Raw genomic sequence first — 24,199 nt, forward strand, 5'->3', positions numbered from 1 at the left:
TTCCTGACGTCACTGCGTACAGTCTGGTGACATGCTCTCCAGTCCGTTGTGGGTATGGCCACCGTCGAGGGCCTCTCTGTAGGTTACGGTGAGCGTGGGCCTCCTGCTCGCCTCCCTCCACCCCTCTGTGTGAATTCATTGCAGGGAAGGGGTGTTAGCTGCTTGCAGCGCATGTGTCTGCACCTGCCTTTAGCCGTTGCGGTCCCTCCTTTTACGTACGCATGGCAGTCCTTGTCATCTCCGTGGGCTGCTCGTACTTTCCATTCTGTGACTTAGCTTGCCACTCTTTTAATTTTGAGTAAGTCCTTAGCTTGTAGTCCAAGTCGATTTGTGGCCAGACATTTTACTTGTCATGTGGTTAGCTTTTTGTTTTTGTTTTTGTTTTTAAGGTAATCCTGTTTGAGAAGTTTCTGTGCTGTCAGGCCAAGATGAGAGCTCTGAGCAGGGTCTGAACACTTCCGCACTTTTACTTCCTCTGCATGTGTTTGCAGTTCATCCAATGTTGAATTTTGGGTAGAGTGGTGACCTGGGGGTCTGTGTATATTTTTTCCAGAGGGGGTGACATAAGAAGTATGTGAGCCCTGGTTGTTGGAAAGGAGATGTAGTGCCGGATAGGGCCAACATTTGGGCCTCTTTGGAGGCCCTTCTCTTCCAAGGATCTGTGCGCCTATCCCTGCAGCAGCGCCCCAGTCTTAATTACCTGGCTTTCTAGCTTTTCTTCATACAGCCGTGTATCTTTCAAAACAGTGGCTGTTTTTATCCTCTTATTTCTTTTTAAGACAGGGTCTTGTTATGTAGTTTAGGCAGGCTTTAAACTCACTATATAGCCCAGGCTGGACTAGAACTCACAGCAGTCCTTCTGCCTTAGCCTCCCAAATCCTGGGATTACAGGTATGTTCCACTGCACCCCACAATTTTTATAAATCTTCAAATCCGGTTGTCAAGTTCTGCGCGTTTCTTCTTGTGGGCACATGTGCACACACGCACAAGTACCGTCAAAAAACAAGTTTGAATTCCCCAACCTGACTTACTCACTGAAGTTACGTTGGCTAAAATGGATTTAATGAGCTTGGTATGTAGTACTGAACCTTTGAACCCAGTGACTTGTTCTAGCCGTCCACTTGAGAGTTATTTTTACCTTTTGTCTTTTCTGTGTGCTTCTTGAGCTCCATTGCATGTGTGTTGATATGTACTCTCAAGTTGCCATTCATTTGAAATAGTTTTATAATTTGTTTTGGTTTTGGTCCATACCTGATTGACAAAGGAGTGTCTTAATTTCTAAACAAATGAGAATTTAGGGCCATCGAGATAGCTCAGCAGACTAAGCACCTGCTTAGGCAAGTGCAGGGACTGGGTTCAACCCTGCCACCACATGCCATGCCTAACCCAGCCCAGGGCTCACTGAGCTGGACACTAAGAGTGGGTGTAATGGCTCACGCCTATAATCCCAATGCTGGGGAGGCTGAAAACAGGAGGATCACTACAAGTCCAAACTGTGCAGTGAGACCCTGCACCAAATACATTAGGAAGGGAAGGGGAAGGGGAAGGGGAGGGAAAAGGAAAGGGGAGGGGAGGGGAGAGGAGAGGAGAGGAGAGGAGAGGAGAGGAGAGGAGGAGAGAATTTGCTTGTTGTTTTGGTTTGGTTGGATTTTTTGTTCTTGAGGTTCCCTTTTAGCATCAGTGCCTTAGGATCTTGATGCTGAATGACCTCACATTTGATGACCTCTGCTGTGCAGATGAGACTTGCTTTGGGACCTGGTACAGATCAGTGCTCGCAGATTTTCTGTCCCTGCTTCAAAAGCATTTCTGTTCCTCTGCAGCTGGGCGCAAGTACATCCAGTACATTAAGTTTGTGAATAGTTGTATTGAAAGCTTACATGTGCTTACTGTGTTTTTCTGCTCAATTATAGGTTCTTTAAAATTTCTGCCTATGATTATGGATTTGTCTTTTTCTCTCTTGGGTTATATAACTTTGCTTTATGTACTTTGAGGCAGTTGCTTTTAGATAAAGGTATGAAATAACCTCTGCTGTCATTAGAATTAATTTTCTAAAAATGTGTCTTTGCCTAATATTAATAGAGCTATGGCTTGCCTTGGGGTGGATTTACATATTATAACTGTTTCAATCTGTTTATCTTCAGACTTTCTGTATGAGATATGCTTTGTGTGAAGAACATATAGCTGTTCTTTTTTACTTTAATATGTGTGTGTGTGGTTTTTTGTTTGTTTGTTTGTTTGTTTTTAACTCAGGCCCTTGTGCTTGCCAGGGAAGCACTTATTCCACTGAGCCATCTCCCCAGCCCCTAAGCCATCTATCTCCCTTGCCCCTTTTTACTCTAATTTGACAATCCTTACATTTTACTATTGCATCTAACCCATTTACATTTAATGTAATTACTAACATATTTATGCCTTAAGCCTCTTTAAATGTTCTCACTGTTTTTCCCTTTCTTGCTTTGGATTATTTCCATTGTATTTATTTATGTATTTATTTATTTTGTTTTGTTTTTTGGCGGAACCAGGGATTGAACTCAGGCCCTTGTGCTTGCCAGGCAAGCGCTTATTCCACTGAGCCATCTCCCCGGCCCCCAGTTGTGTTATATTTTGACTCTACTTCTAAAATGCATACAAGGTTACTACTGTTTTCCTTGGTAGCCCATGTTTGTTTAGATCAGAACACATGTTTACTGCCCTCGTCGCCTTTCACTACCTAACCCTGACAAGGTTCACAAGACCCGTCTGTCTGGGATCATTTCCTCCTGCTTGTTGTCCCCTTTTAGAATGTCCTGTAACATAGGTTCACTGGGGGAACACCTGAGTTTGTTTGAAAAGCTTCTGTTTGACCGACCTCTGTGTTTCCGGGATCGTTCCGGGAACCCTGTACCCGATGGCCAGCATGTGTCGGGCTAACTGCAGGCTCCTCACGTTGGGCGCACACACTCACTTTCTTGCTCTTCCCAGCAGGCTGCCTCCACTCTGTGCTGTTGCTGGTTCAGCCTCTTGCTCGTCCTCCTGCCCTCTTGAGGAGTGGATGAATTTTCAGTTTTTCTGTTGAAATGAAGAGGTATGAGTTTCACCAACTTCTTAAACTTCTAGAAAGCCCTTCTATTTTAATCTTCGCCTTCAAAGAAGAACGCAAGACCCACCAGGGCTTTAGCAGGTTCTTCGAGTTGAATCACTGCTTTGTCTCTCACTGATGCCCAGAACCAGCTTTCTTGGGCTTGGGAGCTAATCCCTAGAGCATCTTTGTCATCATAACCCTGTCTGTTGCTTCTTGTCATTGGCCTTTTGGTTTTAGAAATTTTTTTACGCCTGTGGATTTGTGCCTTTTTCAAAATCCCAGTGGAGCTTCAAAAGGGAGTAAAAGTAGGAGTTTGTTTATGTTTTGCTGTTTGTTGTACTTTATTTTTTTTCCTACCAGGGATCAAACTCAGGACCCTGCACTTGCTAGGCAGGCGCTTATGCTGCTGAGCTATCTCCCCAGCTTGTGGTTTGTTGATGCCACCATTTTCCACCTTATTGCCAAAACCAGTGGTTACTTTGCACTTCTCATTAAAATTTGTAAGATTTAATTTATCAGAATTAATGACATCATCTTGAACATATTACTTTTTTCTTTGTCTCCGTGTGACATCCTGTTTTTGTCTTGCTGCTGCTCCTTGTCTTCCCTGTACCCTTTCTGCACAACTTAGGAATGTTCTCCCTTCTCCCTCTCTGATTTCTTTCCTGTGACCCCATCATTTACACCTTTGTTCTTTCAGTGTTTATGGGACACCTTTCACACCCCACACCTCTTCTGGCCCTGACAAACACAGGATGTTCTCCAGGGGAGGTGACACCTCAGAGTTCTGTCCTGAGTATTCTGGCGACTCTTCTTCAGACAAAGCTCGGCTGAGCCCAGGGCCTGGGTACCCAGCAGCCTGTTGCACCGTGTGTGCCGGTGTCTTGCAGTGTTCCAGGGCGCAGGTCCAGAGGTAAGCAGTGTCGCCCCTCAAACCTGCTCCCTGTTCAGACAGCCTGGAGGCCGACGCTGTGTGCAGTTGCTCGGGTCAGGAGCCGAGTTGCCCCTTGTGGAGCAGCACCGTGTCTTCATTCTCCTGAGCAGGGTGATCATAAGCCCACGAGAAACTTCTCCCATGGCTTCTTTGTTTCATTAAGTATGCTTAGTGTGGCAGCGACAGTGTTTTGAATTTGTGTGGTTTATCTCGTTCTTCAGTACGTGCACACACATCAGCCTCGTTTCCCGAGTTTCAGTTTCAGTGTCCTGTGTTAAGCAGCAGTGGCTACCTGGGTGTGCTCCCGGTGCCCATCACTCTGGATGCGCTGGCTCCGTGTGAGCACCATGTATCACTGTGGCTCGCAAGGAGGTGGGAGTGGGGTGTGGTACCCCTGGGTTGCCGTCCATTCTCGTGGGATGCAGGAACCAGACACATTCACTTTTTCAGCCACCTGCAGGTCGGGACTGTCCTCTGCTGGGGCTGAGGCTGGAGGCTCTCTGCCCTGCTTCTCGGAACTGGGATTGCCGGTGGTTCATGGAAAGCCAACAGCTCAGAGTCTGGCTTGCGAGGCCCGCCCTGGCGCTCCTGTTTTGGGGACATGATCCATCCAGCGCCCAGCTGTTCACTCCCCCACTCACTCTTGGGTCACCCACAGTAATGACAGAGTAGCCGGTGCCACTGGAAAATTCCAGCTCTGCTACCACAGAGTCAATTTCTTATTTGTCAGTTTATTGTGGTGAGTGGGATTTTTTTTGTTGTTGTTTCCAAATAGAAACAGCTGAACTTTATTTGAAGTGTTTTTCTTTTATTTTTTGATCTGTGTTTTGATCGTTTGCTCTTGATGTGGGCATATATATATATATTTCTATTGGGGCTACAGGGTAGGACAGAAATATATTAAGAGCCCTATAGAACAACAAAGCATGGGTAAATAGCTCACTTTTAAGAGTAAAAGACGATCCTGCCCCCCATAGGAGAGGATACCCAGGTGGGGTGCTCACCACCACCAGTCATGCTGAGCACACACTGTAGAGTCACAGGAGGGACGCTGGCCAGCGTGATGCAGAGCAGAATGGTCCAGACACAGGACACGGCATGCACAGCCCAATTCAGTGTAGCTGAGTTTCAGAAACAGGTGAAGTTCATGCCTGGTAGTAGAAGCCAGACTAGTGGTGCTCCAGGTGGCAGGGTGACTGCAGTTAGCGCAGGGCGCAGGGCCTTCCATCTGGGGTGCTGTCCCAGCCTGCATCTTCTGTAGGGGCCTGTGGCTGTGCACACGGGAGGAGCTCCTGGGTGCGCACTGTGAGGTGCTGCCCTGTGCTGCACCTCGTCAGAAGTACCTGGACCATGTACTGGGCGCTTGCTGTGTGCCAGGCCTGTGCCGGACCCTTTCGTACATTCCCTTGGGGTTTTCGTAACAGCATTGTGGGGCTGAGCATGAATGTCACCTGTCCAAAGACTCGACTGCCAAGTGTGTTAAGGGCCACCGTGTAACATTCATGGGAAAGCAGAAGCAGAGTCATGCAAGCGCGGTGCCCCAGCGCGGCCTGGAAGGACCCATGTTGTAGCTGAGCAATGCTCAGGATGCGTTCCCAGCTTAGGTCCCGTTCCTAAATGCTGCACTGGCTGAGCTTAGGGGAAATGCCTTGGAAATCCCTGCCTGAAGACTCTCCCCATGGTTGTCACCTTTCATTGGTAAGTTTACTGGCCTATGAAAGTAATTTTAAAGTAGAAGCCCCAGAAGTAATTCGTTTCTGGGAACCTTTTCCTCAGACAGCACTTTGCAGAGTAGGTCCCCTGCATGCTTCCTGGTGTGTTTATTGGGAAGAGCTCTGCCTAGGAGAAGAGCATTGTCATTCTTAATTACTGACAAAAATGTTACACCTTGATTTAGAACAGGCCGGAACAGGCTGGAGTCCCTGTGTGTGGCCCTGCGGGCAGCACAGAGCCCGGCGCCCCTCATGCTGCGCCTTTTTGTGGTAGTTGTGCACAGTGCTGCTTGCCCCATCATGGGTGTTTGGTGATTATGTCACACCTCTGTCCCCAAATGGCTTTACCAGGCTGCGTCGTTGGCCACAGTCTTCAGATTTTATTGAGTCACCCAGACTTTCACTATCGCAGCTATCCCAAGGCATGAGGTTTACAGTCACACGACTACAGATTACGGCAGCGGCTGAGTGCTGACAGAGCGCGAGGGGTTCAGTGCACACGCACGGCCAGCACTACGCCATGGAGGCGCAGGCCCCCAGTCTCACTTCTGTTTTGCTAGGTTTAATTATTTGCCAGTTTTTCTTTTTGCATTAGCTTTCTTTATTAAGAACAGTAGTGACTTTTAGGAAATTAATAAGTAACTTTTAAAATTGTAATACTTAAATGCCATTGCCACACAATATGTATTTTTTAAGAGTGGGTGAAGTTAGGCATAGCAAAATATATTTCAGGTAACCATGACTGTGAGAATTTTTTCCTAAAATAACTTTAATCAGGTATAACAGTGACACAGGGATCTGTCCAAACCCCTTGGCTGTTTTATTTTCAGACATTCTTATAGGAACTGTTATGTTATTTGTACTAGTTGCTTTTGTGGGACCAACACACAAAAAGAAGAAATCTTCTGGGTGTGCTTGATCCTGGGACGGAGTCTGTGCTCTCCCCTGGCCCTTAATAAGCGGATTCTCATTAATTCTCTGCACACAAATTAAAGAGGTCACGTGCTAAGCCCCAAACCACCGAGCAGAGGAAGATGTGACCCTTGGTCACGATCAAGGTGGAGAGATAGATGATTAAACAGCACTTACAAGACGGAGTCCCCAGAGGGGGCAGGCAAGCTCAGACCTCTTCAGAGCCTAGCTGCGAGCAGCACGTCAGAGGCTTGCATCGTTGACATGGCCCTGGGCCCCGAGGAACTCAGAGGAAACTGAGTGGTGCTTCTGCCGGGACTGTGCCACCACACGTGGCGCCTGGGGGTGGATACCTGTGGCAGCCGGGGGCCTTCTTGTCCTCGTGTGGTCATACAGCCTCCTTTTGTTGGCTAATGGTTTTAAGGTCTAGAAAAGCTGAGCCAACTTTCAGATGGGCTCACCTCTCCTACTCCAACCATTCTTCAGCCTGGAGATCCTGCAGCAGAGACAAGACCCACCTGCCCCTGGCAGCAGGCATTGCCAGTGTGACCTGCGAGCCGGGCCATGGTGGAGAGGTCAGCCTGCTCCCAGCCCACGGTAGCGGTTGGTTTGGGGGGTCAACAGCTGCTGGACTAACATTTAAAAATGGGTGTCCAAAGGAGAACGTGTGAAGAACGGCAAGAAAGCAGTGTGCCAAGAGATCCAAAACCCCAAAGAAATTCTGGAGCTGGAGGGTATAATACTAGAGGGATTAGATCAGAACTAGGCAAGAATCCGTGAACTCAAAGAGAGGACAGTGGAAAGTCTCAAGTCTGCCGAAGAAAGGAAGTTCAAGAAAGGTCACCAGAGTATAAGATTTGTGGGAGCCATCAGGCCAGCCCTTGCATAATTGCAGTACAGAGGAGGAAGGGGGGAGAAAAAGGCAGGTAGAATAAAGAAATATTGACTGGAAACTCCCCAGATTTGATAAAAAGGACTAGACTGTAAATGTTTAAGGAACTCAGTGAATTCCAAATAAGGTGAACTCAAAGGGACCCACACTGAATATATTAATCCCTGTTTTGTTGTTATGACAAAATGTGTGGCAAACATTACTTAAGGAGAGCAGGTTTCCTGTGGCTCAGGGCTTCGGAGGTTTCAGTCCACGGTCGGCTGCTTCACCTGCCCCGGGTGTGCTTTGCTTGTCTCCTGGTCTCTTAAGCCAGTCAAGGTGAGGAAGGGCTGTGTTATGACCAAGCCTGCTGAGAAACAACGAATCTGAAAGCATCACTAAGTCTGTCACAGGTGCTCAGCAGAAGGGCGCTCTGTAGACCCGTGAGCCATGGGATGCGGTGTTCACAATGCTGAAAGGGAGAAAAAATGTCAGCCAGGAATCCTTTATTCCAACAGTTCTTTAAATGGGAGGGAGAAACTAAGACGCCCAAAGATAAACAAAAGCTGAAGGAATTTCTTCCTGCTGCCCTGACCTAAAAGAAGTACGCAAGGGACCGCTGCAGGCTGAAATGATGGCTCATTGGACTGAGACTTAAAAGCCATGTGAAGAAAGGAATATTTCAGCAATGACAAATTTATGGACAATTTGACAAGCTCCGCCATTATCACATGGTTTCAAACTCCACATTTTTCTACCTAATTTAAGAGACTAATGCACTTAAAATAATTAACAGTTACTTTGGTGGGACAGTGCACAGCTTTGTGACATTAACAACCAAAGGAGGGAGAAACCTGGAAAGATTGGAGCTGGAGCTGCAGAAGGCCACAGGTAAAGGTGCAGGAGTCACTGGCGCTGAGCCAACGTAAATTCAGGCTCTAGCCTGTTCTAACATTACAGCTTCAGATGGCTAATGGGACCCCTGAACGGACACAAAAGAAATGAACAGTCCAGTTAGACCTTCCACTATTAAAAAAAAAAAAAAAATCAACTAAACATGAAAGAAAATAGTACTGCAGGAAATAAGGGTCAAAGTGCTGTTATGCAGGAAACCAACAGGAAGGTGACATAGTAAGTCCTTCCTTTTTAGTGACTGCTTTGAATGTAAATGGAGTAACCAAGACACTAACGCACTGGCTCTTGAAAGCAAGCACCAGTATTCAGTCATTTCCTCAATCTGGCATAATTGTATCTGTTAACCTGAGCAACAGATTTGATGATCAAAATAAATAATATAACAACCATTGTTAATTACCTGTTCCTGTTTTGAAAATCTGTAACACAAGCATTGTTGTATGTTACCCTGTTTCTTTTTTTCTGTTTGCTCTTGCTTCTGTTTTTACTCTTCAAAATAAAATAAAAATTTTAAAAAAGGACTAACGCAGTGGATAAGAACACAGTCCATCTGTGTGCTCTCCACAAGAGACTCAAGTGTGAAGATGATATTTAAAAGATGACACAAGCGATAAGCAGTGATTCTGATTCCAGAAAAGGACATGGTAGATAAATACAAAAGTTCAGTACAGCAAGGAGGGATAACATACCTACCCACGCACACATCTAGCAGACAAAAACCGAAGGGAAAGACAGTTTTACAGCAAAGATTAGAGATTTCAAGAACACGGGGAGGAAGTGGAGGACGTGAGCAGCACGGTCAGCCACTGGACCCGCAGGCGCTGCTGCCCCGTCCCCAGCAGCAGGCCAGTTCTCCTCGAGTGTGCCTGGATGTTTTTCTGCATAGATTGGTGGCATGGTAGACCACCAATCTCAGGAGATTTTAGAGACAGACATGCGTAGTATCCTCTCTAGATGAAGATAGAAATCGGCAAGACTGGAAAAGTGAAAAACACCTATGAATGTCATAGAGGAGATCACGGGGAAATTTCAAAGTATTTTGAAACTAATGAGAATGCAGGCACAACTTACCAAGCTCCGGGAACACAGTCCAAGCACAGTACAAGCAGTGCTAAGCGAAAAAGTTAGAGCTGTGAAGACTTCCAAGCCCCGAAAGAGCTCAGGTCAGTGTGCTGTGCGGCTTACAGAACTAGGAACAGTAGGGCACAGCTGGTGCCAAGCCAGCGAGGGACAGTGAGCGAAGGTGGCACAGAGGAGACAGACAAAATGTACACAAAACTGCAAGTGCTAAACATTGAAAATAGAAAAATTGTAGAGAAAATCTTGAAACCAAAAGCTGATTCTTCTAAAAGGTCAACAGATTGACCAATAAAGAAGACTCAATCAGACACAAAATGGGAGATTATTCTTATAATCTCTTATGACTATGAAAATAGCATGCACCCATGTACACTAACAGATTGGATCAGCTGGAGGGCGTGAGTAGATTCCTAGAAAGCGGAAACTTACTAAATGGTGAAGAAATAGAAGACCCAGGTAAAACTGTAGCCAGGAGACTACGTCAGTCCTGGAAAGTCTTCCCTCAAAGAAAAGCCCTTACCTGACAGCTTTGAATTCTACCAAAATTTAAAGAGCTAACACCAATCCTCCAACTTTTCCAAAACATTGACAGAAGGGAGACATGTCCTAACTCCTTCTATGAGATCAGTATTACTCTGATAAGAAAACTGGATCTGAATGGAAAACTACCAATCAGTATTCCTTTTGAATATTGAGGCAGAAATCCTCAGCTGAATATTAGCACGCTGAATTCAGTGCGTGCCAAGAGATCGTGCACGTGACCAGGTGGGGTTTATTCCTGGAATGCAGCGTGCTTCACCATACTACACTTGGCAGTGTTACTACTGTACACTGACAGAGCAAAGGGAAAAGAAAAGCAAAAAACCTCCATGGCCAATTACCCTTAGAATCAGCATTTGACAGAATTCAATACCCTTTTGTGAGGAAAAGCAGTCAACTAGGAGTAACGTAGCTACCTCAACAGAATCCAAGCCAAGAACAGAAAGCCACAGGGAGCAGTGTAGTCGGGGTGGAAGGCTGGTGTTTTCCTCTGGGGCAAGGATCAAAGCAAGGCCTTAGGCCTCCTGCCTTCAGCACTGCTAGGGGTTCTGGCCAAAGCTATGAGGCAAGAAAAACTAAAAGGCATACAGATTGGTGAGGAAGAAGTAAAGTTGTTTTTGTTGATAGATGATAGGATATTACCCTATTCCCTGAATGTCCACAAAAATACTGTTAAAACTGGTGAACTCGGTGAGGTACTCAGATGGGAAGCCACGCAGAGATCCGTCACTGTGTACCAATACTGAGCAGTCTGAAGAGGAGACTTCAGAATTCCGTTCACAGTGGCATCAAAAATAATGATACACTTGGGAGCTGATTTATCTTGTACAATGAGAACTTCAGACTATCACCTTTAGAAGACCTTACAACAGACATACATGCAAGCACATCCAGTAATCCTAGATTGGAAGCTTTTGTTGTTGTTCTGTTTTTCGAGACAGGGTCTCTGTGTGATTCAGGCTCTCCTTGAAGCAGCTCTGCAGCCCAGGCTGGCCTTGGATCCTGGAGCGCCTCCTGCTGCAGCCTCCTGAGTGCTGGGGCTCTGGGTGTGCGTCACCGCACCCGCAGAGAGGGAACCTGAGCGTCGCCGAGGTGTCTGTGCCTGCCAGAGCAGCCTGCAGACTCACTGTGTCCACATCCGGGGTCCAGTGAAGTTTGTGCCTGAACTCTGAGAAGCCATCTTGAAAGTCATATGGAAACTCACGAGAAATCAAGTGGCCAGAACAATACATAGAAGGAAAAAGTGCAGTGCCCCGTCTCTTGGTTTTGCAGCTTAGTACAAAGCTATTAGGAATCAAAAAGTAGAACAAAGACTGAAATGTAACAACTAAATTGTAAACTCAGAAAAAATAGAAATGGGGTTCAAGCCCTGGCATAGTGTGTCAGCCTGCCCGCAGGGCGTGCTCGGATGACGGTTCAGACTAAGTGTGGTGACGCGCGCCTGCAGTCCCAGCACTTGGGAGGCTGAGAACAGGAGGACCACTGCAAGTCCGGTCTGTGTAGTGAGACCCTGTAGGCCCTGCACTAAATACATTTTTTGTTAAAAAATTAATTTTAAAAAATCGATTTGGCAGTGATTTTTTGGGTTTTGACACCAAAAGCACAGAATACAAAAAGAAATTTAAAACTTGGCTTACATGAGAATCTGGTTTATTCCACATTAAAAGAAAATATAAATGATAAAAGGCTAACTGTGGAATGGGAGAGAATATTTGTGAATCATGTATCTGATAAGGAATTAGCAATCCAGAATTTATAGAGAACTTCTAAAAAATATCAGTAAACAACCTGATTCTAAACAGGCGAAGGATTTTAATAAAAATTGTTTTCAAAGATGGCATACAGATGCTAATAGGTGCGTGAAGAGATGTTCCTGTCTCTGATCCTCAGGGAGAGGCCAGGGAGATGGCTCAGTAGCATAAGTACTTGCCTGGCAAGTGCAAGGGCCTGAGTTCAATCCCCAGTTCCGCAAAAAAAAAAAAAAAAAAAATTAAAAACCCAAAAAAACTTACCATCTAATCCTCAGGGAAATATGCAAGGAAAGTACAACTGGATACCACCCATGACCAGGGTTTAAAAGAGTAATAACATGTAGCTACCATGTGCCAGAGTTGTGACTCTTGTGCTCTGTCCGTGGGAGCGAGTGTGTAGTCGCCAAGGAGAAGCGGGGTTCTCAGAAAGTTAGAAACGGAGTGTGCAGCTCAGCCGTTCTGCCTCCACGTGTATGCGGAACGCACTGAAAGCAGGTCTCCGAGAGGTACTTCTGCACGTGTGTCCGGAGCAACGCTGGACGGCGGGAGCGGCGCAGGCATACAGGGAAGAAGGAAAGACAAGCAAGCTGTGATCCGTCCAGGCAGTGAAGTACTGCGCAGTCTTAAAGAGGAAGCCAGTTTCTGAATGTACTGCAGTGTGGAGGAGCCTTAAGTACGTCCCGTGAGGTAAACCAGTGACCAAGAGCATGTCCTATGTCAGGCCACTTCAGGAGAGAAACCTCGAAGAGCTGGAGTCCAAGAAGCAGAGCATGGACTGGTGCTTATGGGATCAGGAGGTACGGAGCCAGCCAGTGGGGAAGGGAGCGGTGGACTGTGAATGTGTTTGTATTTTGACACAGTTGTTCGAGCTGGCCTCAGCATGTCAACCCTCCTGCCTCAGCCTTCCTAATAGCTTGGATCACAGGAGTGTGTCACCACACTCAGCACGTGTATATTCTCCTGTGAGAGAAATGTCGGTGAACAGAGCAGACTGGTCCTGCGTGCATTGCAGCGAGCCCTGCAGCACGAGTACATCTCGGGCCTTGGAATGCGATGAGCAATTTCAGCTCTGTCCACACCTAAGTCCCTTCTGTGGTGTCACCTAAGGATCAGGAGGCCTGCTGCTGGTGGCGAAGAGGAAGAGCACGCTGAAGGGTTAACTTCTTTGTAGCTCAGTGACCTCCTGAAAAAAATCTTGGAAACCTTAAAAGAAGCCAAGAGGCAAAGGATGAGCTTACAATGTAATACCCGGCCAGGGCCACCACGGCACTGAAATAGTCGCTAGTGGCTTTATTTCTAGCGGCTGCCGGACTTCGTGCATATTCTAGGCATCTCGTTGTCGGCCATAGAGATGGAGGCCGCAGTGCCCCTCCGGGGGGAGGCTGTCCCCAGGTGTCACCCTCCAGGTGAGAGGAAACCAGGCTGCCTGGTGTCACTGTTGCTGCTGAAAGTAGAAGCAGACGGACCACAGCAGCGGTGCATCCCCCTCTGTCTCTTGCACATCGGAGGCGCCGTACGTGCCTGTCCTCATGTGCCTTTTCAGATCTGGGGGCCGCAGGAAAGTGGGGGCCAGGAAAGAGCCACTCCATACGGCCTGGTGACTCACAGCTCAGACCACCCAGAGCCAGTGACTTCGGCAGGGACAGCTGCCCAGCCCTCGTGTGGGGTGCCTGCCCTGTCTTGTCCCTTGTAACTCTGCCAGAAGTGCCTGTTGTCTGTTCTTCACTTAATCCCTCAGCCCAGAGCTGCTTCTGACCCTTGGCTATACCTTCTTAATTCTGAAATGCAGTTAGTGCTATAGCTGCACTAATCTCCTACAATTTAAATGGGATTACTGACTTTTTCTACTCCCGATTTTTTTTTTTTTTTACTCCCAATTTTTGTTTCATTTTAAACTTCTAGATAGTAGCTCATTCCACAGGTGTTTTGCAGACCTGGATGCCCTGGCTGATGGCATTGGGTTGGTTTTGTCATCTGACGTTTCTTTGGAGAGAAAGGGACCTGTCTCAGGATCTTACATCCTGCTGTGCCTCTCCTTGATGTCTAAGCAGCGTAGAAATCTGCAGCCAGAGTGGCGGGAGGGACCGCTCTGTGTCCCCTCCAGAGGCCATGCGCTGGCCTCTGTGGGTACAGAACAAGGTGGGGGCGTTGTGGCCCCTTGTCCGGCCCCCACACACCTGGTGTGAGGGTGGGCAGGTCGCGCCCCCTCCTCCTCATGTCCTCGCGCTGTCTCGTTAGCAGGATGAGGGTGACTGTGGGGCTTTGTGAGGACCGAGGACTTCGTGCCAGCGTATCGTCTGGGGGCGGTAGCTGTGCTGTTTTTGTTTGGTGGTACTGAATGTCGGACCCAGAGGCCTCACACCGAGCTAGGTCCCTAACCCTTTCTTATGCCTTGTTTGAGAGAGAGAGACTCATGAAGTTACTCAGGCTGGGCTTGAACTTGTGGCCCTCCTTCCTCAGCCTCACAGCACTGAAGTGAAAAGCATACTCCACCGCACACATGCATGGCTCGCTGTTAGGGTCATTATTTTGCTGTTTCTTGTGGTGACCAGCTGGTGGACATGAGGGTTTTATTCGCATGGAGATGGTGCGCTGCAAACCTGTGCCTGCCTTGAGAGCGGCCGGTGCTGCTGCCCGCCCGGCTTGTCTGATGCCTGCTTTCAGAGAGCACCAGGTATGCTAGAAGCATCCTCTCTCTTGGCCTGAGCGTCCCAAGTTTCAACTGTGTCTCCTCGCCTTCCATTCTTAAATCTGTCAGGCATAAATCTCAGCTATTGTGTCACTTAAGTGTAATTACCCCACTCAAGAAGCTCACTGGCTTCGCAGATGGTCCCAGCCACAGGCTCAAGGGCCGGCTTTGTCATAGTGCCGTGTGTCCCCATGGAGTTATGCAGTGGCGTCCCCTAAGCCAGGTCTCACAGAGAAGTGGTGCAGCCATCCCTTACTGGTAGGTGGAAGTCAGGTGCCAAGAGGCACATCATTAAAGAGTCCCTATCTCTTCTGTACCAGAAGCAGTGGTGACAGATAAGGCTGGAGGCCCAGTAGCCAGGAGCCCAAGGCAATGCGCAGTGCCCCAGAGTGCTGAGTGGCACTAGGTGGACATAGGAGAGGCTGCCCCCAGTGTGCTCAGGGCCTGCCTCTTATGTAGGTATCAAGCCTCTGCTGTGTGCTGTGCTAGTACTGGGTGCTCTGCTGCATGTGCCACGTGCATTGGCCCCTGGAGAGTCTCAGATGTGACATTGGAGCACTACCCCAAACACAAATGGAACCACTTGGCGGCCCGGGTGCTTTCGTGTGGTTTGGGTCAGAAGTGGTATTGGTTGTTTCTGATCTTGAAACCTGTAGTGCGATAGGGATGCCAGGCTGTGACTGCGTCCACCACGAGCCTCTTTGAAGTGGTCGGTAAAGTGATTCCAGAACACGCAGTGTGCAGAATTAGTTGCAGTAGCGTAGGATCCTTTGCCACCAGAGCCCGGGGGCATGAGGTACCTGCGAATGCGTCCCCTCAGCCGCAGAGGCTTTGGAGTGGGAAGCATGTGTGATGACTGTGTTGGCGGAGCGAGCCCTGTCGTCTTCCCATGACCTCACTGCCAGCTGGACTGGCCTGTGGTGGCTGCTCCTTCGTGCCCTGGACGCAGGGCACTCCACATCTGGGTTGGGGTGGGCTGGGAGCTTGTGGAGGCCACTGGTGGCAAGGTCCTGCATGAGAACTGGAGTCTCAGAAGGGGTCATGGTGAGGCATCGGAGCTCTCCCTCCAGAGGTCGTTTAAGGGAAGGGAATGCAAGTGACAGGGATAGCGGATGGGCCTTCCCTTCCCAGGGGCTGTGACAAGATGTCACTTCTTTGGGGGCAGCTCTGCGGTCCGCAGTTGTGTGTAGGCATGTGGCTGTGACCCTGAGTTGCCGTGTGCCCTGGGACACACAGGTGGCGGGCAGCATGCCCTTGAGCACTCAAGGCGCCCACGTTTCCTCATGTTAAAAACAGCCGCAGAGGCTTTAGAGTGGGAATGTAGAGCAGGGCTGGGGAAGTAGCCTGCAGTCCAGGCGCCTGCCTGGCAAGCTCAGGGACTCAAGTCCGGGCTCCGCTACCACATGCTGTGCTGGCCCTGGAAGCCCAGGCGCCGTGTCAGCCCCGAAATCGGGCACAGTGGCACACACCTATAATCTGAGTGCTGGGGAGGCTGAGACAGGAGGATCACTAGGAGCCTGAACTGTGTAGTGAGACACTGTATCAAATAAATAAATAAAATAAAATTTTAAAAATATATTTTTTAAAAACAACACAGAGCAGGAAATGAGACCCCAGTGGAACAGCACTCTGGAACAGGAAGCCAGAGCGCACACTGGCGTGCAGAGGCGTTGCGCAGGGCGTGCTGTGTGGAGCCTGCCCTGCTGCGCCCTGGGGCACAGTGTGTTGAACCCAGAGAACAGGCGTGGAAAGAATGCTGAGCACCAGAGGTGGTGGTAGATGAAGGGGGAGGCCACACAGCCAGGAGACCCCTCCTGAGTTCCGGGGAAGGATCGCCCACCTTCGCAGCCTGCCTTCACCTCTCTCCTGCGGGGCGCCTTGCTGCTCCCCACCTGCTGGCTGGCTCACTCCGGAAGCCCCTCCCTGAGCAGTCCTGGCCAAGGCCCCCCTGCTCCACTCAGTTGGCAGATCTGTTCTTGGAGGGTGGCCAGGGCTGCTTCTCTTGCTTGGGTCCAGGGCCACACTCACTCGTTTCCTCTTTGCATGATGGAAATTGGCATGTTGGGTTTTTACTCATAGAAGGCATTTTCAGAACAGTTTAAAGACTATTACTTCATACTGTGAAGAATCTGTAGTTTTCCAGTGGCTGGAGAAGATGCTGCTCTCGTTAAGCTATGGAAGAGTATTTGCCGTTCACCTTTTCTTTATGAGGAACTTTTTAAAGCAAGGCAGACACCTCCTTGGCTTGGAAAGGCCTGGTGAGCAGGCCCCTCTGATGCCTGCCCATCTCAGCCCAGCGTCCTGAGGGCTGCACCGCCCCAGGGGTCGGGCTGCATCTTGTCTTTTGCCCCTATGGGTTTGTTGTCTAAAGAGAGCTTTCAAACCTGTGCTCTGGAAGCCAGACGTACCCGCTTACGTAGTATGAAAATACGTGTAGGTATTTACATAGGAAAAGTTTAAAAAATTAAACAGATTAAATTGTTTTTATTTAAATAATGTTTCACCCCCAGTACTTTAATGCGTCATTCAGCAGGTGCCACTTGGGGTTTTCCTATTCCTGGCCCATGTCAGTAGCTTCCTGCAGGGGGCCACATGGGGCGTGTCTCTGGGCCTGTGGCTGTCGTGCCTTCACGGCCACAAATTCAGCCGTCCTTGCCTGAAAGCAGCCCCAGAAGGCCGTTGTGCAGGTGACCAGGCCCGACCAGAAATCTATAAACACAGAAATTTGAATTGATTTATTTTCATGTGTCACAATTACCATTGTTCTTTTGGTTTTAGCCAGTCTTTAAAGTGTATAAGAACTAAAAGAAACGCAGTGGCGCCTCGGGTCAGGAACTGAACTCTTCCATGAATCTGGGGAGCTTGGCTGAGTCCGTGTTGTCACTCAGCGCGGAGTTCACAGTGGGAGCAAATTTCTGCTGACTGCGTCTGCTCACCAAATGAATGGTTCAGGAACAGAGGCATTTGTGAACCGAGGCGTTGCTGTATTTGAAAGCGTTCTTGGTGTGTGCAGCTGGCTTGTGCGGCTCTCTCCTCAGAGCCTCCTGGGTAGCCGTGGCCCTTGCTCTGCTTGGCGCAGAAGCTGAGGCCCTGCAGTAAGTATTGCCTGCAGTTTGCCAAGGTCTCTCTCATCGGGCGGCGCCAGCCTTGCCCTGTAGCTCCCTGGCTGTGCTTCAGCATGCGCCTGGCACGTCAACCTGCTGGCCCACGCGGCGGCGGCGGCGCTCCTGGAGTTTTCTTGCTTCAGCCACGCGTCACTCTGCTGCTCCAAGGCCACGGCTCAGTCTGACGACTGTGCCCACCCCTGCCCACCCCCACACCCTTCTTGGGCACAGGGGTCTCAGCTGCTGAGCTGGTACCCAGAGCTTCTTGCCCTGTAGTCCCTGTGACCCCGGTCACGACACCAGCAGGCTCTGTTGAGGCACTGGCTGGCCCTGTGGAGCCCTCAGTTGGTGCTGAGTGCGGGTTCTTTCAAGGCAGTTTTGCAACAAATAGGCTTATGCCTTCTATTTGTAGTAGCCATGGAAACGCAAGGCGCCCTCTGCCCAAAGCTGAACGTGCAATAAAGCACTTCAAGTGTTGGTAGGATTAGACTCAGGAAGATGTTTAATTTGCTCCTCCACTCTTTCTTGCTCACTGCCTTCTTAGAGAAGGGACAAGGGGGCAATGTGAATATTAACTGGGACTTGCCTTAGTCTCCCTGGTGACCTTGCAGCCCAGCTGGGTCCTCAGCCATGCATATTCATGGCCTGGGGCTGGGCTCAGACACCTCCTTAGGCTGTATCTCCCAGTGTCCCTCTTCCTGCTGGATGGCATGCAAGGACACTTTCTTCAGGCAAATGCGTACTACATCATAGTTGGACAGGCATGAGATGCTGTGCTGCCCTGTTGTACAGGAGGGTGACCAGGGACAGTGGTGACACATACTGTTTCAGGGAGCAGACAGTAGTCCTCAGTTCTGAAGAAATGGCAAGTGTGTGAGGAGTGCGTGTTGGCCTCACTCTGAATGTCATGCAGCGTACACGTGTATTGGAACAGCACGTGCTACCCTATGTTTATGTGGTTCTTATGTCTTTATATATCAATTTTAAAATTAAGAGGGCCGGCAAGATAGCTCAAAGGACTAAGTGCCAGCTTAGGCAAGGACAGGAGCTGGGGTTCAATTCCCCGATGCCACATGCTGCGCTGGCCCCACCCCTGGGCATAATGAGCCAGCGACCGAATCTAGGCTTGGTGGCACATGCCTGTAGCCCAGTGCTGGGGAGGCTAAAAACAGAAGGATCACTATGAGCCCAAGCTGCATAGTGAAACCCTGCACAGAATACAAAAGTAAATAAATAAAAATTAAGAATAAGAACTAGAGCCTAACACCAGATAAAAATAATACCTTTGATTTTAAAAAAAATTTTTTTTGAAAGGAGTAACTATAAAAGATGGGTTTTGAATCTGAAACCCTGGACAGCAGTGCCCAAATCTCTCAGTGGATGTTGGGATAGGTAGGACACCCAGTGTTCACCGGAGCGGACAGGGCACTCCCCGGAGCAAAATCCAGACTCCAGCTTCACATAGTTCCCAGGACCGCTGCCAACAAGCACAAGTATAAAAGGTCACTGCAGTGACAAGAGCTGTGCTTTGCTGTCACTCACCTCTGCTTTTCAAGGCACTGAGTAGTCTGCTCCAGCCCCATCTCCCCGCACCTCCACATCTCTGTACTGGGAATGCCTCTTGTGCTTGGGCTTCTATCCTGCGTCTAGGAAGTTGTCAGTCCTGCGACATTTGTCCCAAGGTGGTTTCCACGAGACCCAGCTGCAGGCAGCCCATTGTCTCTGGTGGCTGTCCCTCGGTCTTGTTTGCCCCTTTCCCTATCAGATAATAAGCCTGTCTCTTATTATGGAGAGCACCGTGCCTAGACCTTCACGTCATCAGCACCCCACTCACTGGGGGTGAGTCCCTCACACCAAGGCCTGGCACATCTCTTGCCTAGGGCCAGTCAAGAGACCATGCTAGTCTCTTCTGCAGAAATCAGCCAACAAACCCTGGGAGGAGGAATTGATAATAAGATACTATGCCAACAGTATTCTCACAAAACACAATAGAAAATTTCCCACAGCCCTGCCAGAGATGGACAAGATTGAAATCACCATTGTGCCCTGTCCGTGTGGGAATTCTGCCGTTTGGTTTCTGGTGTTCTGGTCCAGCTTCCTTGCCTAGGGTGTGCTGTTGTTTTGCTTCCCCTTAATCCCTCCACCCTGCGAGGCCTAAGTCAGGAAACCATTGCAGAAGAGGGCGTGTGCAGCCTGTGTAGGTCGCTGTGCCCCCACCCGCACGGCACACTCGCCTCTACATGGCCAGCGCTGTGGTAGGCTTGCAGGACAGACAGGTGAGTAAGATACTAGCCGTCATGCTATGAGAAGTACAGAGTCATTAGGGCAGACGAAACACAGTCATAGCGACGGGTTTTTAGCAAATGCATATTGAACTTGACGCCCTGTGCCGGGAGCTGGACTGGGTGCTGGGGGAATGGAAGCACACCCCCTGCTGCCCCTGCCCTTGCGGTGCTCACACACACAGGCAGACAGGTATAGTGCAGGGGGACGAGAATGTTCCAGAAACCTACAGCAGGGGCAGCCAACCTCAGCTGGGTCAAGCGATCCTAGGATGCTAAGGGAAGGCTTCCAGGAGAGGAGGTGGCACTCGGTGCACCCTGGGAGAAAGGAAGCAGCTGGTGCCCATCCAGGCCAGCTCCTGGGTGGGCAGACAGAACCCACTGGTGTAACGGTCCCTAGGCAAGAGATGTGCCAGGCCTTGGCGTGAGGGACTCACCCCCAGTGAGTGGGGTGCTGATGACGTGAAGGTCTAGGCACGGTGCTCTCCTCCGTATGCTGCATTTGCAAGGGTGTCGGATTCCTCAGAGTCCAGGTAACTGGCCCCGTTTCAGGAGCTCATGGTGCGTGCGTGGCAAGCCCAGATTGCCGTCTTCTAGTTATATCCCAGCCAGTAACTCGGAAGCTGCAGAAGGAAGGAAACGCCTTGCTTCTGCCACTTCGGGTTGCACACGTAGGCCAGCAGCCCCTACTCCCACGTGTCGTCCTGTCTGCGTTCCCCTCTCAGGCATCTGCTCCTCAGCCAGTTCTCATGATAGTCACTGGCTGCCCTTCTTCCTGCAAAAAGGGAAAAAGTGAATTTGTGTGAAGAGAGTGCCATCCCGAGTGTCAGCCGGTGGTGCTCGCGGTGGGAGAGCCGACGCAGGAGCACTGCTTTTGTTCGCCGTGCTGGCACGAAGGTGACTGTGGGAAGGGGAGTATTCAGAGTCAGGCCTTAGGAAACGTCTGAACGTTTCCGTGAGCTGTGCCTCTACAAAAGAAACACACTCTTATAAAGGGCCCGGGTTTTGTCATAAAGGGTGACAGACGAATGTGCAGATGAGGAAGGACGTCCCCGCCACTGGTGACTCACTGTGTAGTCAGCATCCGCTGGGCAGACAGTCCCTCTCCTTGGCCATCTGGGCAAGGCCAGTCATTGATACACACAGTGGTTAAGGCAATAGACCTTCGAAGCCCGGCGGGCCGTTCACCCAGCGGTCATGGTTGGGCCTCTTCTGGCACGAGGCCATGTCCAGGCCCCAAACCGCACCCACACCCAGGCCGGGTTGTTCCTGCCAGGCTGAAGCAGTTGGGATACGCAGGCCAGGCTGGGCCACGATCGAGGCTGCAGAGCATCCCGCCAGGCATCCGGGAGGGTTCAGCAGGATTTTAAACAACTCAGGGTACATTTCAGGGCCTAGACTAGAGAAATCTTTCAAAACCTCCAAACCCTACTGGAGGTACAGCTGCCCCTACTGTTGATGTTTTTCAGCCATCTTTCATGGAACTTTCCTTTCTGCTCCTTTCTGCGAGGTTACTGAACCAGATTATAAATAAGTTGATTCATTATTTCCCAGATACTGCTAGAAAGATCCAGCAGCTCTATGACTGGCTTCTCACTTGGGCTGGGGAAGAAGTGACCCAGAGCCAGTCCTGCCCATAGTGCAGAGCTCCACGCGGGTCAGAGCTTGACTCCAGCGGTGCATCCGACACCGTTCAGTTGGGGCTATGCCCAGGTGGGTGCCTCTGGTCATCATGAGGGGAAAGGACTTTGTTTTCTGCTTTCTCTGGAAGAACTTTTACAAGCATCCCACCCCCAGCCCTGTCATCCCCCCAGACCAGGGTGCAGATCCCCAGCCTCATCCTCAGTGGCCTCTTAGGCTCCCGCTGTTGAAGGTGGGTCCTTGTAACCATTTCCATGAGATCCCCTGTGGAAGGAGGTGCGGTAACACTTGATGATTTCCCTGGGGCCCCAGGGCCCCTGGCAGCTGAGCCCAGTTCCTCAGTAAATAACAGCGCTGCTGCTATAGGCTTCCTGGCCATCTGCAGTTGGTGTTGCAGGCCACTGAGTGGGACGTTTCAGGTGAGGGCCAGGCACAAGCAGATAATCAGTGTCACATACTTTCTGAAGCCTGAGTACTGAAATCTGTCAAAGGCCTTCTAGTTTTGTCTCTCAGACACTGAATGAGGGAGATGCCACAGTGACTCCTGGGAAATTGTTGTTACTGATAACTGGGCCTTTTTCATGCTTTCCACTGTGGACACACGTTTGTGGCCTCGGCGATAGTTGGAGGTTGTCAGTGTCTCCATGTCCCCTGATCTGCCCTAGCCAAGCCCATGTGTAGTTGCGATTCCTTCACTCAGCTGCAGTCCTGACACAGTGGGCGGTGTACGCCATCCGCAATCTCACCGAGGACAACAGCCAGAACCAGGATCTGATCGCCAAGCTGGAGGAGCAGGGCCTGGCAGATGCCTCGCTACTGAAGAAGATGGGGTTCGAAGTTGAAAAGAGGGGGGAGAAGCTGATCTTGAAGTCCACATGTGACCCCCCGCCACGGTAAGTGTCCTCGTGTGAGCTGTCCTGTACTCAGTCGTGGGGCTATTCTTGCATCCCAGTGACAGTCTCCATGTGACCACCCATAAGGACCCTGACAAGGGCTTCAAATGGGATTTTGTTCAGGCTTTATGTTACCACTTTCTTCAGAGTTAAAGTATCAAGCTTTTCCTGAGGCAGAAATAGAAAAAGTGCAGCAGAATTTATCCACAGTCTGAGCTGAGGGGACAGTGGTCTGCTGAGGAGGAAGACGTAGAGGACTGAAAGCTTGAGGCCAGTTTACGCGACCCAGCGACACTGTGGTGGGCCTTGTTGAGGAAAGCAGCAGGCCTGAGGACATGGCTCTGCGGGGAGTGTTGGCCTGCCATGTGCAAGGCCCCGGGTTCAAGTCCCAGTACTGCCAAAGGAAAAGAAAAAGGTACATGTGGTCTAAATTAGGACATTCCTGGTTAGAAACCAGGTTTTCTTCCTCAGATAACTAATGTTCACTGCCATTGAAAGAGCAGAAGACCACTTGTGTGGTGTTGGGTGTGTTGTTTCAGCTCCTGCTGGTTACGTGTGGGCATTGTCCAGACTTCTGTGTTTTCGCCCTCTAATGAGTCTTGAGATATATATATATATATATATATATATATATATATATATTTTGCTTCTTTTTCTTCTTAGTGACTGAACTCTCCATCCAAATGTCTGAACTCACAGTCTGTTTTGTGGAATTTCTGTCCTCTCTGCGTACGAAACCGCCCATCTGTGAAGACGTCCAGGTCCAATTTGGGAGCTCTGAGTCCCTTAGGTAATAGTGCTCAGTGTGTGTGAGCTGCAAGAGAAAGTGCCCGAGTCTGCTTGCTTTCTGCGCATTTAGTCAGCTGTGTGGTGTGACTTTGTCCCCTGGATAGAGTGTGCATTTGCGTCGTGGCCGTACTGAACTGTAGCAGCAGATAATAAATGTCCTCTCGGGCGCAGCCCACTGCCCGAGCCTGGGCCTTCTGCCTGCATTCTGTGCATCATTTCAGATGGATGTCAGCCTCGCTCCATCCCCTCGCCGCTCCTCGTTGGGTTTTCTGAATGCTGGCAGCCCGCTGAAGTAGTTTCTCACTGGGATTAGTTCTAGAAGGCTCTTTGCTCCCCTTCTGCCTTTCCAAAACATTGCCGAGACTCATTTCCAGTTAATTAGCTCAACAAGCCACCCTCCTCGAGTTAGGTGCTGCTTGTCACCGAGCCCTGCCCTCTGGAATGTGGGGGTGAGGGAGCAAGGCGGTGTCCCTTAACTCTTCCCATCCCCCTGCTCACGGTGAGTGCCTGCGTCTTACCAGCCTCCAGGCCCCTGTAGAGAGCAAAGCGCTTTCACCTGCTGCTGCGTGTCTAGCTTCCCATCTGTCTGCCTCTTTCTTTCACCTCTTATCTGAAGTGGAACGGGACAAAGAGCGCTGATCGTACAGCCCAGATCGCCATGAAATGCCAGATAGCGAGCCGTCACACTGGGATCGCCTAGCACGAAACCAGTAGGTCCAGAGATTTAGGGGAACTCCTGTGTTAAAACGTGTAGAGCAAGCACAATGGAGACCCACTGAAAAGTTTTACAAGCTAAAATAAAGGCTTCTAAAATAAAATGCCTGAGTGTCTTGGTAGTCACGTTTAACTCGCCTTGTAGAAGTAGCCTGAGCCTGCTGAGAGGGAAGTAACAGGGCTCGGTGCGCCGCCGCCGTCCAGGGAGCTCCGTGAAGCCGCTCTGAGGCAGCGCCAGTATCTGGCATCACAGCGCGCTCTGAAAGCTGTTTTCCCTTGTGTTTGTGACATTTTCCCTGCAAAGAAGACAC

General features: G+C 49.8%; 1 protein-coding gene across 1 annotated transcript in view; it reads left to right on the top strand.

The window, feature by feature from the left end:
* Positions 1-23,986, top strand: part of Atxn10 (ataxin 10) — a 146,613-nt gene extending 122,627 nt beyond the window's left edge. Inside the window, exons 11-12 of the mRNA XM_023702486.1 lie at positions 22,199-22,385; positions 23,049-23,986. Coding sequence (XP_023558254.1) covers positions 22,199-22,385; positions 23,049-23,055 — 194 coding nt within the window. The 3' untranslated portion in view covers positions 23,056-23,986. The remainder of the gene's footprint in view (positions 1-22,198; positions 22,386-23,048) is intronic.
* Positions 23,987-24,199: the final 213 nt, after the last annotated feature.

Source organism: Octodon degus, unplaced genomic scaffold (genome assembly GCF_000260255.1).
Source record: "Octodon degus isolate 3935 unplaced genomic scaffold, OctDeg1.0 scaffold00153, whole genome shotgun sequence".
In the NCBI taxonomy this organism is placed as follows: Eukaryota; Metazoa; Chordata; class Mammalia; order Rodentia; family Octodontidae; genus Octodon; species Octodon degus.